Below are 16,858 nucleotides of genomic sequence, written 5' to 3'. Positions count from 1 at the left end.
TCTTTGTTACTGTGGTTATTTTTGTCACACATCATCTTGATTCATATTTGAAAGTGCCTAGTCCATTGTTGGGATTCAATAAATCTGTGTATAAGAGTTATCACCATCCATCTTCCATCTAAACTAAATGCAAACACTTGTAACAATGTAAATTGTATGATTGTTGTCTAAGTATGCATTGTTATGCCTAGCAGAGTCAGAATGTCTGCTGCTTTAAAAGTGGCTTATTACTACTTTAAGGATTTTTCATTTTCATTTTTAAAACTAAGCTCTCGTGAGACCTTCTTGGTCATTCTTGGTCATTCTTTTCTGCTCACTTGTATATACTGGCTCGATGGTCTTAGACGTGTTTTTGAGTTTCTCTGAACCTCTATTTTTAAAATGTAAAATGGGGAACTTTTTCATTTGCAGTTATTTTGATTCTTAAGCACAGCTAATTAAGAGCATGGGCTCTGGACTCTGACAGACAGAAGTTAAATGGTGTTCTTCCACTTATAATCAGAGTTGCCGTGGTCAAATTATCTAGCTTCTCTAAGCCACATCTTTCTCTTATGTAAAATGGGATATAGTGATAGATAGTACCTGTTTCCAATGTTTTAATGGGTAAATGAGATAATACACACAAATAATTTATTAGGATGTTTACATGCATATAGAAAGCTGCTAATGGTTATTATCATTAATTTTATTTAAGATATATGTACAGACAAATATGGCAAAATGGTTGTCTGAGGAGGCCTTACAAACAGCTGTGAAAAGAAGAGAAGCAAAAGGTAAAGGAGAAAAGGAAAGATATACCCCCATATGATTGCACAGTTCCAAAGAATAGCAAGGAGAGATAAGAAAGCCTTCCTCAGTGATCATTGCAAAGAAATAGAGGAAAGCCATAGAATGGGAAAGACTAGAGCTCTCTTCAAGATAATTAGAGATACCAAGGGAACTTTTCATGCAAAGATGGGCTCAATAAAGGACAGAAATGGTATGGACCTAACAGAAGCAGAAGATACTAAGAAGAGGTGGCAAGAATACACAAAAGAAGTATACAAAAAAAGATCTTCATGACCCAGATAATCACGATGGTGTGATCAGTCACCTAGAGCCAGACATCCTGGAATGCAAAGTCAAGTGGGCCTTAGGAAGCATCACTAAGAACGAAGCTAGTGGAGGTAATGGAATTCCAGTGAGCTATTTCAAATCGTAAAAGATGATGCTATGAAAGTGCTGCACTCAATATGCCAGCAAATTTGGAAAACTCAGCAGTGGCCACAGGACTAGAAAAGTTCAGTTTTCATTCCAATCCCAAAGAAAGGGAATGCCAAAGAATGCTGAAACTACTGCACAATTGCAATAATCTCACATTCTAGCAAAGTAATGCTCAAAATTCTCCAAGCCAGGCTTCAACGGTATATGAACCGTGAATTTCTAGATGTTCAAGCTGGATTTAGAAAAGGCAGAGGAACCAGAGATCAAATTGCCAACATCCGTTGGATCATTAGAAAAGCAAGAGAGTTCTAGAAAAACATCTGCTTTATTGACTATGCGAAAGCCTTTGCCTAAGGGGATCACAACAAACAGTGGAAAATTCTTAGAGATAGGAATACCAGACCACCTGACCTGCCTCCTGAGAAATCTGTATGCAGGTCAAGAAGCAACAGTTAGAACTGGATATGGAACAACAGACTGGTTCCAAATAGGAAAAGGAGTACGTTGAGGCTGTATATTGTCACCCTACTTATTTAACTTAGATGCAGAGTACATCATGAGAAACACTGGGCTGGATGAAGCACAATCTGGAATCAAGATTGCCAGGAGAAATATCAGTAACTTCAGATATGCAGATGACACCACCCTTATGGCACAAAGTGAAGAAGAGCTAAAGAGCCTCTTGATGAAAGTGAAAGAGGAGAGTGAAAAAGTTGGCTTAAAGCTCAACATTCAGAAAACTAAGATCATGGCACCTGGTCCCATCACTTCAGGGCAAATAGATGAGGAAATAGTGGAAACAATGTCAGACTTTATTTTTGGGGGCTCCAAAATCACTGCAGTTGGTGACTGCAGCCATGAAATTAAAAGACACTTGCTTTTTGGAAGAAAAGCTATGACCAACCTAGACAGCTTATTAAAAAGCAGAGACATTACTTTGCCAACAAAGGTCCGTCTAGTCAAAGCTATGGTTTTTCCAGTAGTCATGTATGGATGTGAGAGTTGGACCATAAAGAAAGCTGAGCACCGAAGAACTGATGCTTTTGAACTGTGGTGTTGGAGAAGACTTTTGAGAGTCCCTTGTACTGCAAAGAGATACAACCATCTTAAAGTCCATCTTAAAGGAAATCAGTCCTGAATATTCACTGGAAGGTCTGATGCTGAAGCTGAATGAAACTCCAGTATTTGGCCACCTGATGCGAAGAACTGACTCATTTGAAAAGACCCTGATGCTGGAAAAGATTGAAGGTGGGAGGAGAAGGGGACGACAGAGGATGAGATGGTTGGATGGCATCATTGAGTCAATGGACAAGAGTTTGAGTAAACTCTAGGAGTTGGTGATAGACAGGGGGGCCTGGCGTGCTGCAGTCCATGGGGTCACAGAGTCAAACACGACTGAGTGACGGAACTGAACTGACAGTCCAGTATGTAGGTTTTAGTTGCTCAGTCATGATACCTTAGACTGTAGCCTTTTTGCGATACCATTAACTGTAGCCTTCCAGGCTCCTCTGTCCATGGAGTTCTCTAGGCAAGAATACTGGAGTGGGTAGCCATTCCCTTCTCCAAGGGATCTTCCTGATGCAGGGATGGTACCTGGGTCTCCTGCATTGCAGTCAGATTGTTTACTATCTGAGCCACTAGGGAAGGATTATTATTAATAAAATATTTAAATTATATTCTATTTATTTAAAGGAATAGCCATTAGAAAGAATGTTGTCTGCAGTACTTGCATAGTTCTTCCTGTAATTACCATTAGGGTTTTACTAAAAAGGTATTATGAATTTTATAATAAATTTGTTCTCCTAGTAAACATGTTTTCTGCTGTACTTTACTAACTCTATAGTGTGCTTGTGTGAATGAATGACATGCCCTGTGCGGACCAAGTGTGGAGCCCTGCTCTGCGGTTCCAGGGTGACCTCATAAACAGCTTATGACAGAAACCTGTCAGGTGTTTATACCGACCTGGCAATGCCAAGAGGCACCCAACGTCTCCTTCGGGGACTGACCAGAAATGGGCAAAATGTGTGGACCGAACTCTCCTTTCTCAGTCAAATTTTCTGGTCTCTTTGACCATTTCATAACTTCATGGGAATTAGAGGTACTAACCTAATCTGTTGGATCATAGACTTTCAAGGGACTTGTGATCTACGCTGTTACTGTGTACTGTTACGCAGATTTCCCCCCATACCCAGGGCTCATAAAGTGAAAATCTGAGGGTTCATCGTTCATTTGGTGTATTTATTGTATTTATTTTCATCAATTATTGTCCTTTAAAATTTTTACTTTGCAAGTCAAAAATTTTATGTTTATTTTTAAATGGTACAGAATATACACATCAGATAAAATTAATACATTTACTTGAATCTAATTGTATATGTATAGTGTTTGTAGGCCAGTTATACTTGTATATTATTTTTGTATCTGTAATTTGTATATATATGTGTGTGTGTATATGTATATAATTAAGGTATAGTTGATACATGCCTTTTACCTAAGAGAAAATTAAAAATGTCTTTTCTTAAAAATTAAGTATGCCCTTGCTTGTGCCCAGTCACTAAATCATGTCCAGCTGTTTTGTGACCCCCTGGACTGTGCCTGCCAGGATCCTCTGTCCATGGGATTTCCTAGGCAAGAATACTGGAGTGGGTTGCCATTTTCTTCTCCAGGGGATCCTTCCAACCTAGTGATCGAACCCAGGTCGCCTGGATTGGTAGGCAAATCTTTATCACTGAGCCACCAGGGAAGCCATGCCCTTGCATTATGCTAATTAGTAGTGAAATGAATCTGTCTTGTATACTATAGAGGCAAGACTGAATTGTTCCAAGGCAAAAAAGCCGTGTAGGAGAGAGCTTCTCAATCCTGGTTGTACATAGGTCTTACCTGGGGAACTGTTAAGAAAAATACCAATGCCCAGGTCTGCCCCCTGAGATTGTGACTTAATTGGTCTAGCAACGCTACCCGGCTAGTGACTGTAATAAATCTGGCTTACCATGTGGATAAACTTATCCAAAGGAGATGATTCAAAGAGGCTGGGATTTTTAGGATACAAATCCAAAGATAGAATGTTCCCAATGGAAGCCAGATCTTTAAGCTTTTTCTTTGATTCCGTTAGCACTGTGGCCCAGCAAAGATCTTTGGTCCTGATGAATTCTGCTAATGTTTCTCTTAAGGAGGAGTAAGAGAAGTTCTGGCCTTCTCAACCCATACTCACCCTATTTCTGAGGCAGTCTATTACCCCAGAATTCTTATCTATTAATTCTAATTGGAATGGGAGGGTTTTCTTAGCATCATCAACCAAGAGCACCAGTTTGGAAATACAGCCAGCTTAGAAATGTAGTCAATTAGTCAATATTGTCATTCTTTGATGTTTTCTAGAGTAGTTATGTCAGCTATTTTTGCTGCTAAGCCATCGAAGAAAATGTAGTATTTAAACTACATATGTATTTAAACTAGTAAATAGCTACCTAGTAAGGAAATCTTTAGAGAGCAATTAACTTCTGAAAAAGGTGATACACTGATACTAGATAAAATTAATAATTCATGATGCCACATCTGTAAAGAAGAATTAACACATACAATATTTTATGATGTAATTATTCACCAGATATGAGGGAAGATTTTTTGGGTCTGCTATTGATAGAACATTTTTAATAGTTTTATTCAGTTATAATTCACATGCTATGCAATTATAGGTCCATAGGGTCGCAACGAGTCATACACGACTGAAGTGACTTAGCATGCATGCATGCACAGAATCATCACCACAATTTAATTTTTGAACATTTTTGTCCCCCCCAGTATAAACCCCGTATTCCTTAGCTGTTGCTTTCTTTTCTCTCCACACCCCCACCTTCAATCCTACTACCATCCCCAAGGAACTGCTAATCTGTTTTCTGTCTCTGTAGATTTGCCCTCTCTGGATATTTCGTATAAATTGCATCAAATAATAATGTGGTCTTTTTGTGACTGGCTTCTTTCATTTAACATATTAATAATGTAATATACCCATGTTGTAGCATGTATCAGTACTGTATTAGTTTTATTACTGAATAATATTTCATTGCATGGATATTCCATATTTTGTTTGTCACTTCATCAGTTTATGGACACTTGGGTTGTTTCTAATTTTGGTTGTTGTGAATAATACTGCGAATACATGTGTACAAGATTTTGGGTGGACATTTGTTTTATTTCTCTTAATAAGGAATTATGAGGTTAAGTGATAAATTTATGTTTAATTTTAAAAGAAACTATCAGACTTTTTTCTTGATTAGCTATACCATTTTACATTTCCATCAGCAATTTATGCAGGTTCTTGTTTCTCCACATTCTTGGTAACACCTGTTTTTACCTTTTTGATTATAGCATTTTAGTGGATGTACAGTAGTATTCCAGTGTGGTTTTACTTTGTATTTCATACAGCGATTTTGAGCATTCTTTCATATGCTTGTTGGCTATTTGTATATCTTCTTGAGAAAAAGTCTGTTCGATTCCTTTGCCCAGTTTCTAACTGGGTAGAACTTTTTAATCTACTACTTATGTTACACATTATGTTTTGTGATAGCTCATTTTTTTCTTAGATGGCATTTCTCTAATTATTTGTTATTTTTAAAGTAGTTGTAGTATTCTATCAATTTGGAAAAAATGTAATTTTCTGTTAATAGCAATTTTTGTTTTCTCAGGTCACACTGAAGAATCGAGTGGCATTGCAGAAGATCAAATTATCAATCTATGTGCAACCACCTTTAGTACTAACTGGTGATCAGTTCACCTTTGAATTTATGGGTAAGTGTTTTCTTTTGGCTGAAAGTCTATCATGGTGTGAGGTTTTTTTAATTAATTTTTTTATTAGTAGATGTATTTCATGGCTATATTTCTTATCTGAATATATCAGGTATTTTCCTGAAATCAATGTGTTGTTTTGCTTGTATTTCCTCTCTGAACATCAGTCAGGGACATTCAATGAATGGCTGTTGAACCATAGTAATTACAGATTTTCAAGCAATTTTCTTAACTAAATGGACCTGCAATTGTACTTAATTACTATATTTTGGAAGAATTTTTTAATGGTGCTTCTCTAGTGAGCTATTTGTTGAGTCACTAGAAAGAATATTTATTGGCTTTGGAGTGTGGCCTGAATTTGAATTTTGGCTCTGACACTCAAGGGCTTCCCTTGTTGCTCAGCTGGTAAAGAATCCTGTCTGCAATGTGGGAGACCTGGGTTTGATCCCTGGATGCACAAGATCCCCTGGAGAAGGGAAAGGCTACCCACTCCAATATTCTGGTCTAGAGAATTCCATGAACTATATAGTCCATAGGGTTGTGAACAGTCGGACACGACTGAGTGACTTTCACTTTCACTTTCTAACACTCACTCAGTGTAACCGTGGGCAAACTGCTTTGGTAATTAGATGGAACCTCAGTTTTTTTTTAATCTTCAGAAAGGGGATAATGGTATCTGTCTTGCAGAACTATTTTAATTTGAATTTAATCAGAAAATTGATTAGATTTAATTAGAAAATGAATCTATGTATGATATTTGTAATAATGCTTAAAATAGTAGACAGGTAATAAATGACAACTCTGTAAGATTTATTTGTATAGAGTCTGTCTTACCACTTACATCCAAGTTGTCATTAGTTCTGATAAAATGACTTCTGAATTGTCTTTCAACTCTTTTTCTGTTTTTCTTTATGCCACTGTTTAGATGGGAACCCTATGTTTTACCCATAAAAATCAGGACCATCTCTTTTTTTTTCTTTATATAACTAACCTTTACCTGAGTGCCTGGCAGATAGTGGAAACTCAATAAGTACTCATTGAATCAGTGAATGAGTGGTTAGTGGTTGAGGTAAACTTGTAGGTGGCATCTTTATCTGCAAAATTTTCACAGTACTTCCAAGTTGTCTTTCTAAAACATTCTGGATAATTAATGTTTTCCAGTTGAAAACTTTTTATACCTCTCTAATACATGTTGGAGGTCAAGTACATGAATATGGAAGGCTATGTACAATCTGCTAAGTTGCTACAGTTTTAGTTACATGCATATCCAGTTCCCCCTTTCATTTTCTCCTGCAGTCTGTGTTCTAGCCATGATAAAGCACTATTTCCCACTCCCAAATTCTCTTTCCCTTTGTGTACCTTTTTTTTTGTTCATCCTGCCTGTTTGTCTGAGTAAAGAGAGGCAGTGGTGTGGAATGGTGGATGCCCTTGTTCTGGAGTCAATTCCTACCTCTGTCTTAACTATATGACCTTGGGCAAGCTTTTTAGTCTCTGTCACCATTTTCCTCATGCACCAAAAATGGGGATAATAATAGTGACCACCATGTAGGGTTGTTGTGAGGATTAAATGAATTAATCTATGTAAGTGTTATGTAAAATGCTTAAGACAGTAGCTGGCATGCAGTGTATATCTAATTTCAGTTGTTGTTAATAATAATTGCCTAAAATTATGTAACATATTATTTTTACATTACTTATAGCACCAGAGATGACTAGAACTGTAGGCTTTTCCGTTTATCTCAAAGGAAGTTATTCACCACCTGAATTGGAAGGAAATGCTGTTGTTTCTTATTCCAGACCAACAGGTAAACATATAGTTCACATATTTATAAGCCTAATAATCACTTCTTTTAAATTATTGGAGTTGTGGGTTAAATGTTTAAGTGTTTAAGGTGGGAAAACACATTGTAAATATTATTAAAAGAAAAAATATTATTACATAGTGTTAAATAAAAAATATCTGTCCAAGTTACTTTCATGTGTTATGAATAATTAGTGATGTCTATTCAGCTGATTTCTATATGTAATGTTTGATTATATCTTTCAATTAATAGTGAATATTATGTTTTTTATTCTCACTAGAAGAATTTATCTAGTCAGACTTCACATATTTGAGCTAAACAGAAAAGCCTAGTCTGAATTAGTAAAAATCGCCATATAGGTTACTCTAATATTAAGGCAGTCTTTAGAGTTTCAGACACTGCTTTAGTGATTAAATAAAACTCTTTAGTATCTTACATGTTAAAATACTTAAGAACAGGATCTGTATTATTTCAAGAAACTAATAGATCAAAAAGTTCTCTTTAGACCAGTAGAGATCCAGTTGTTGTAAATTTCAAGTTGGATTCAATTTTACAGTTTATTTGTGTTTTTGTATAGTGAATTTTTCATAGTAACAGTTTGACAATTAGTTGGTTGATAAATTATAGTCATTGCTTTTTAAAAAAAAGTTTAAATGTATTTTTTCATAGTAACAGTTTGACAATTAGTTGGTTGATAAATTATAGTCATTGCTTTTTTAAAAAAAGTTTAAATGTAGTATAACATTCAGCAATGTTGCATTTGTGCTTTTAAGCATTTCTGTACAGTTGTCTTAGTGTAAAAAGCCTTAGAGATGCCATATTCATATTTTTTCTGTTGATATCCACTTTGGTTACTTAGCAATATTTTTATGTAATTGTCACCCTACCTACTGTGCTAATGAGGCACCTTGGCAATGTTTTTAAAATTGTAGTTCTTATTTTGTCTCAGTGAATTTTCTGGTTTTTGCATTGACAACTCTATACTTGGAGGTGTTTTTTTTTTTTAATAACTTTAGTACATGTTTTCAAAATCTGTTTCATCTTTGTAAATAATTTTATTTTAAATTATAAAAAATCATTTTTAGCCAAAAGTGACCACTTTAACCTTTTACCTATATTTTCAAAATATGAGGTAGTGTAAATATTTTATGTTTAAGCAGCTTTGAGAAAGCTGGCTTCAGAAAGAAATACAAGACTTCGGTAAGGGATCAAGAAATGATGGACATTTTAGTTGGATATTTCTGAAAAGAACATTGAAATGTTCAGTGAGTTGTGAAATAAAAAATAGGACATGTTGGCTAAAATCTCTAGATAATTTATCATTAATTGGACATCTCCATTATACTTATTATCTTTATAATACTGTAAAGCTTATTATACTTTTTATCTTTGTTACTCCTTGAAAATATAGTTGTAGAAATTGTTGATGCCTTAATTCAACTAATTATTTCATTTATCTTTAAGGAAAAGTAGTTGAAAATAAATTTAAAATAAATAAATGGAATACCTAGCAAGTAGACAAAAGCTTAAAACTACGCTATAAAGTTATTAGATCATTTGGTGAGCTTATGGTTGCACATACCATTTTTAGCTATTATGCTTTTGTATAGATGGATTTTGAAAGATTATAAATTATTACTAAAACAAAGAGCATAGATAATAATTGGCTGAAAGCTAATTAGAAATTAAAGTAAAAACAAGTCTATAAAAGTAAAAGAATACCAAGACAAGCTGGAAAAAAAGACATTGTTCCATAATAATATCTACTAATTAAAGTCATAATATAAGCAAGGCTAACTGGAAATATTAATTATATGTATTTGCCTTTAGCTCATTTTCTTCCCCCAAAATTCATGTAATGCTCTTGATGTTATTTACATATTGAATATGGTTTGTTTTTGGTTAGATCATATATCTTTACCTCTTTTTGCCACATTTATACTAGAATAACACCCTCTCATGGACTTGTGAGAGTGGAAGAACAAATATATTATTAGATTCCAGCTATTCATATTATATTCTTCAACTGTGAATTGGCTTATATTTATTGGAGGGCCATTTATGTCGTTTGTATGAATCTTTAAAGTTTTAATTTATATTTTAAGCAGATGAGCATTAAATTTGTGCTGTAATTTTATGACATAATTTGTTGTATTCTTTCTCCCCTATCCCTTTTTGCATTGCCTCTGATGGATAGAGCGAAATCCTGATGGTAAGTGAAAAGATAATTTAGAACAAAATGAATTTCAGAAGTGAAATTTGATTAGTAATTGAATTGTGGTATTATCCTTTGAATGAATTCTTTTTATGGACTGCTGTTTTGACTCTAGCAACCTCTTTAGGGTGATTCAGTGCCTTAATTTGGCTATGGAGAAGACAATAGATATTTCCGTAATAGATACTTGTCATTCATTATTAGTTGTTTCAGAGTCATGAGAAACAATGAAACTTCATGACTTTTTGAACAAAACCTAAGCTGTCATTGACTACTTATGTCTGTAAGTTACTCGTGATTTGCCTGTATGCTCTGTTATCTTAGTTTACTTAAAAAGAGTAAGGAAAACAATTCTGAATTCTAAATTGTCTGATTCTGTATACCCCCAAAGATTCACCTCTTTCTCTGATCAGAATGCCATGTGTACTCAGTCTGTGGGCCTATTCCTTGTTTTGTTTAGAATTTGTAGGGAAATATTATCAAGAATCTGACCCCTTGAACTTGCCTGGGTCAGTGTTGTCACTTTTTGTCTTCTCCAAATCCTTTGTTTACGACTTTGCTATAATACTTATCATAATATGAATTTCTTTGTTCCTTAGGTCTCCCTAGTAGATTTCTGAGCTCTTTGAGAGCAGGGTTCAAGTCCCTGAATTGTGCAGTATTCTGATTATATGGGAGGCACTCTAAAAGTATCTTCTACTTTGATTATTTTTCTTTCTAGACACAGACTTAATGGGATGGTATGTCTTAGTTTATTAGTCATTTTAAGATTAATATTTGATAATATTAATTGGTAATATTAGATAAATAAAATACTTAATGGCCTTGCTGCTGCTGCTGCTGCTAAGTCGCTTCAGTCGTGTCCGACTCGGTGTGACCCCATAGACAGCAGCCCAGCAGGCTCCTCTGTCCATGGGATTCTCCAGGCAAGAATACTGGAGTGGGGTGCCATTTCCTTCTCCAATGCATGAAAGTGAAAAGTGAAAGTGAAGTCGCGCAGTCGTGTCCGACCTTCGTGACCCCATGGACTGCAGCCTACTAGGCTCCTCTGTCCATAGGACTTTCCAGGCAGGAGTACTGGAGTGGGCTGCCATGGCCTTAATTACTCATGTAGTTGTGGTGGTACCAACGACCTGAATTGCATAGTGTCTGGAAGATGAAAATATATTTATATGAGAAATATTTTAACAGAAATAAGCTTTTAGCTTACATAAAGTGTACTTGTCAAATTAGAGTTTGGGTTATTAAAAATATTAATAATGAATATTTACATTTTACTTTGCAAGATTGCATGTAACTGATAAGATTTTGCAATAACTTTTAGAAAATTCTGTATTATTATTTAAATTATTTGTTTTGAGTTAAAAAAAAATCTGTAAAGGTTATTATTGAAAGTAATTTATTCCCTTTTGCTATAAATTCAGATCAAACTATGAGAAAAAAATCACAATATATGGAAATTTTAGTATTTCAGTGCAAAGCTAAAGGCAGTTTGAATAATCTCTTATGCTATATTTAAAAATTTTAATTAAGCTTCAGGAGTAGAGTTGAAATATTCAGCTTCACCTAGTATGCAAAAAAATAATATGTTGCCACTTAGATCTTACTTATACACAAAGCTTCACATTTCAAAGACTGTTCCATTTTATTGACCTGATCTGTTCAGACTGTATTGCAGATAAGCAGTCCTGCTTTTACATGTGGAAAAAGAGAAGCAAATGAGGTTTTATGTTGTCCCATAAGAGTTAGTCTCCATTATTTCTGCATTAGAGTTACATGACATGGGCAGTGTAAAACATGACTGCAGATGGAGCACAGTACGTAGCCAGACATAACAGGAAGGGATCAAGGAAGTTCTGGCTACCAGACTTTGCTACTGCTTCGGGCCCCTTGTTTTCAATACGAAATGACTCTAGCAGGCCCCTGGAAAGAGTTCTAAAGGCATTATATAGATGTGTAATATATAGTTATTCTACTCTGGTATATAGTTCTTTTTCCTTTTTTTTTAAGGCACATTTTGGCTTCCCTCTTGACAGTGATACTGGTCTCTTGGGTGTGCCAGGGGTAATTAGAATTCTCTTTCTGGAAAAACTGTTCTGTCAGGAGTGATTTTGATGTGAATTTTGTCTGTAAGTGTTAAATAATTTTGTGATTAATCGCACCATAGTAATTGTGACTGTCCATTTCCTCTAGTAAGCTAGCAGGGGAAGTGTTTGAAGGAGAGGTGATTATATTTGTTAAAAAACTGTAGAACAAAGTCAGTCTGATGACTGAGTAGGCCAATATTTGCGTATTACAAATGACCAAATTTTCTTCTCTCTCAGCATTATACTCAGAGAGTTGAATAAGCCAAATAGCCTATTTTGCCAACAAAATATTGCTGATGGTAGACAATTAGGGCAAGTTAGGCTCTTTCAGTACTTTGGCCACCTCATGCGAAGAGTTGACTCATTGGAAAAGACTCTGATGCTGGGAGGGATTGGGGGCAGGAGGAGAAGGGGACGACAGAGGATGAGATGGCTGGATGGCATCACTGACTTGATGGACGTGAGTCTGAGTGAACTCCGGGAGTGGGTGATGGACAGGGAAGCCTGGCGTGCTGCGATTCATGGGGTCGCAAAGAGTCAGACACGACTGAGCGACTGAACTGAACTGAGGCTCTTTCAACTAAGCTGAAAGCTACCCTACTAGCAACTTTGGAAAGTCTTCAAATACATATAATTTTTTTCTTTCCTTATTATAGATACACATATGCATACCCTCACACATACCTCTACACATCTCTGGCTTCAGGTTTAGGTACAATTATAGCCTGAAGATTAATTGGTAGGCTATTTTACATTTCAAGTTTCTTAAGAAAATGTAAACCTCAGTAGAAATGTGCCTCTGATAAACCCCATGTTTAAATACTAGACATTATATTTTGAAATGTTTAGGTTTTAATTTGATGGGAAGTATTCTAAAATACTGGCTTTGTAATTTTTATTTTTAAAGATTTGGTTTCCTTAAACTTATTTCTAAAGGATTTCATATTCTTTTTTTCTTCCCTAATGGTAAAACTTCTCAAGCTGCCATCATTTAAAAAATAGCCATAATCATTTTATTAAGTATGTGTCATCATTTTTCAAAATAATGTTTTCCAAATGTCCTATGAAACAGGTTTACAATTCTTGGAGAGAAAAGAAATTCTGGAGAGGTTCTACAAATCTTAGCAACTGCTGACCATTGCCCTAGTGTGTGATATTGTCATTAACTGACTTAACTGAACTGTGAATTGAGTTACAATGTATTACCCTTTTTGGGTTTATTAGTGCTTGCAATCCATTTGTTTCAATTTCTGAAAACATGTATATACCACTAGTTTTTTTAGCTCTGGGTTCTTGGAGATTTAGGGCAATAATCTTCAAATATATATAAGTAATGTAAAGCTAGCGTTGATCATGATTAATTTTGTTTTACCACAAATTCAGTCAGTACCTGGTCCAAGTGAAGCTGAGCCACAGTTTTAGCAGTATAATTTTAAAAGAGTGTTTACAGCTAAATTTTATTTGAACAATTAGCTCAGACTTGGTTGAAAGTACATAGATGATAGCTTCTCTTTGTGCATGTACAGAATTGTCAGAGATGAAGTGTATTTTTCCCCCGTTATTCTATTCATTTAAAATGAAGGAAATGGAAATAGGCTTCAGTTTCCTGGTTCTTTCCAGATTGCATCTATTAATTGAGGCTGTAATTTATATATTGTAGAGGAAGCATATTAGTAGGTATATTTTCATAATTTGGGGATGTATGGAATATATGAAGTTGGAAAGAATAATACTTTGTGATATTTTTTTATGGTGATATTGATAGTTGTGGTTTGAGCAGTAGCTTAGATCATGTTACCATAATATTTTGAGTCAAAACATTTCATCACTGTTAAGTACAAATACATATGCCTCTAAAACCTCACAAAATGTCAGGAAATAATACCCTGGGACTTTTCTGAAGAGACACCAGTTATAATTTGCATCTAGGATTCCAGGAGAAGTGAATTTAACATCTGTTCATTATGAGCAAAAAATGAGCTATGTAAAATTTGATGGATAATAGATTATATTGAAGAGAATGACAAATATGCTCCACATGCTCTGAAAAAGTATTTAATTGACCTCATATATCAGTATGTTTGCCATTTTTGATGATATCTCACTGTCCTTGTGAATAAGTAGTACTGAAAAGCATACTCCCAGCTTGGTTGTAGAATAAACCACACAACTCCAATTGGCATTAACAGAATGTATTGCTAATTCTAGGAATCCTACCTTGGGATCATGTCTCCAAAATTTCCTTCTTCTGCTTTCCTATTTTTAAGCTGAGCCTAGTTTGCTTTGGTTTCAGTTTCATTTTTTATAAAAATATTAAAAGGAATGGCTTTTAAAACTTTAAATTCTTATATAAAAATCTTCATTGTTATTTATTCATGAAATTGCCTATTTCAATATGCCTCTATACTTTCTGAAAAAATTTGAGAATTGAGTGACTGTGTAAACCTTTCAGAATACTGTTTAAAAGTGATATGTGAAGTTAAATGAATTGGGAAAATTTTATTTGTATGAAAGTAATATTCTTAATTTGATATGTAAAATGACATGAAGTTTATTAGAACTTCAGTAGGACAAATTCTGCTTTCATGCTCATAATTTATTGCAAATTGTTAATTGTACTTTGAATATTTAGTAAATAAAAAAGCTAAAGATTAAAAGATTGGGGAGATAGAGAAATGATTAGATATGGTCATACAGAGTATTCCTGATATAAACTTCATATTCTTTGCTCATTTTAGCTGATAGTCTTGGATTAGGACTAGAGCTTTGACAGTCTTAAAGACAGTTTAGTAATTGAATATAACTGCATATAATGTTTTATATAACATTCAACTGTGAATTTTTAAAAATGATATTATTATTAAAGGCAGAGCTTATACTTATGCTCCTTTTTAAGATTTTATTTTTGCCTTGTACCTTTGGATAATAATGTAAATACATAAATTATGATAATGCTTTCCAGTTATTTCAGTTGTGCTAGATGAAATGGTCAGGTAGCAAACATTTAAACTAAGATATGTTGCTACCATGTAGTACAATTAGGGAAGTAATACAGTTTTTTTCTTATTTGTCAAATTTATGAGTATATATTTCTCTCTTTTTAATTTCAGGCATTCCTCGAGTTAGCCAATGTAAGTTTAGACTTCCCCTGAAATTAGTCTGCTTACCAGGCCAGCCTTCAAAAACTGCAAGCCACAAACTAACTATTGATACCAACAAATCTCCAGTCAGCCTTCTCAGTCTCTTTCCAGGTAGGACTTTTGAAGTAACATGCCTGTAACATCAGAAATGTTAAGAATTTAGAATGGAATCCTTCATCAACAGGTAATGATAGGGTAATTATCAGATAATTGTTAAGTCAGAATATAAAAATACCTCAAGGGTTTTTTCCTCTTGTTTGCCTGTTCAAAGGCGAATGGCTTATATCAACAAGGTAATAAAGTGTACCTTTTAAGTTTGATTGGAATTATTATAATCATTATTTTGCTTCAGAATACAGAAATGAAAACATCAAATGTTTCTTTTTAGACCGTGGGATTTTTTGGCTTGGAATGTAAATATTTATTATTCATCTTTACTGTAGGTTTTTGAATATATCCTTTTCTAAGCATATAAATATTTATTATTCATCTTCATTGTAGGTTTTTAGAGATGTACCTTTTAAAAGTATATTCTTATGCCTCTGAAAAGTAATCTCTTAAGTAGGTGTTTGTGATTCCGCTGTCTTCAGCAGTTGAAAGGGACAGTGTTCATTCTCTGCCTCTGATGTTTTAGAAGGGGTTTCATGTATAAAGCTTGAATATCACAGTGAACATTTGGGGTAATTGGGAATCTGTGACTTTCTCCAGGTGTTGGTTTTTCTTTTTTGAGTAAGTTAGAAAAGAGAGAAACACTGATTGGATCAAACATCTGTAGTTGCCAGGGTTTCTAATGTGTCATATCTATTAACTTTCTCGGTGATGAGGTGGAATTAAAAAAATACCTGGGAATTAAATCAACCCTTTTAAATCCATCATTAAAATTCAGCACTGTTGACTGTAAGATGCATCTTCACCCTTGCATTAGTGGATAGGATTTAGAATACAAAGTATTTCCCACAAGGTTTAGAAATTTATGGTAAGTCAACTTTTGTGTTATTAACTACTTAAAGTGATTAACATTTACTTTTCATTAATTTGAAGTCTTTTTAAAAAGCTTTATTTATATATAACTCTATGAAAATCTCCAAGATGCTCTTTATTACACTTAATCTATTCTTTAGTTTAAATGAATTTGAGTGAATGAGCATGTGTGTGTGTGCTTGTGTGTCTGTAGTTAACAAGTAGTTTTGTGCCTTTTGGTTTCTTATTCCCTTCCCTTCTCTCTCTCCTAGTCAATTTTCTTGTAACAAATTTGGATTATAAAAAGGGAAGAGTCACTGCTTTTGTAGCATCTTATACAAACATACTAGTTCCTTGGTCTCCTATCCTGACAATATAAGTTGTATATGCTGCATGCTAAATTTATTAATATCTTTGAAAAATGTTTAAGTCTGGCTTCTGAGTGGTCAATCTTTACTGTAGATGGCTGAAACCAATAGAGATTAAATAAGAATGCATGCTTTTGACCAGAGAAGGAATCTGTGTAAGCTCTGGTTGGGTAGAAGTACTAAGGAAAGCTTAAATAACTCATTCATTTCTGTCCTGATTCTGGACTTAGTTGTTTTGATGTATCGTAGGTTCATCAGCATATATTTGCATTTTATTCATTTTAACAATGGGACTCAATGA

At 34.4% G+C, this 16,858-nt stretch overlaps 1 protein-coding gene across 4 annotated transcripts in view; it reads left to right on the top strand.

The window, feature by feature from the left end:
- Positions 1 to 16,858, top strand: part of BBS9 (Bardet-Biedl syndrome 9) — a 478,678-nt gene that overhangs the window by 211,457 nt on the left and 250,363 nt on the right. For all 4 annotated transcript variants that reach the window (XR_011566256.1, XM_070787856.1, XM_019958787.2 and 1 more), the window contains 4 exons: positions 5,886 to 5,988; positions 7,686 to 7,790; positions 9,985 to 9,999; positions 15,200 to 15,340. Coding sequence is in view for 3 of the 4 variants with exons in the window: in XM_070787856.1 (XP_070643957.1) it covers positions 5,886 to 5,988; positions 7,686 to 7,790; positions 9,985 to 9,999; positions 15,200 to 15,340 (364 nt within the window). In the remaining variant the exon portion in view is untranslated. The remainder of the gene's footprint in view (positions 1 to 5,885; positions 5,989 to 7,685; positions 7,791 to 9,984; positions 10,000 to 15,199; positions 15,341 to 16,858) is intronic.

This window comes from Bos indicus, chromosome 4 (assembly GCF_029378745.1).
Source record: "Bos indicus isolate NIAB-ARS_2022 breed Sahiwal x Tharparkar chromosome 4, NIAB-ARS_B.indTharparkar_mat_pri_1.0, whole genome shotgun sequence".
Classification (NCBI taxonomy): Eukaryota; Metazoa; Chordata; class Mammalia; order Artiodactyla; family Bovidae; genus Bos; species Bos indicus.
This window is presented reverse-complemented; position numbering and strand designations above follow the sequence as displayed.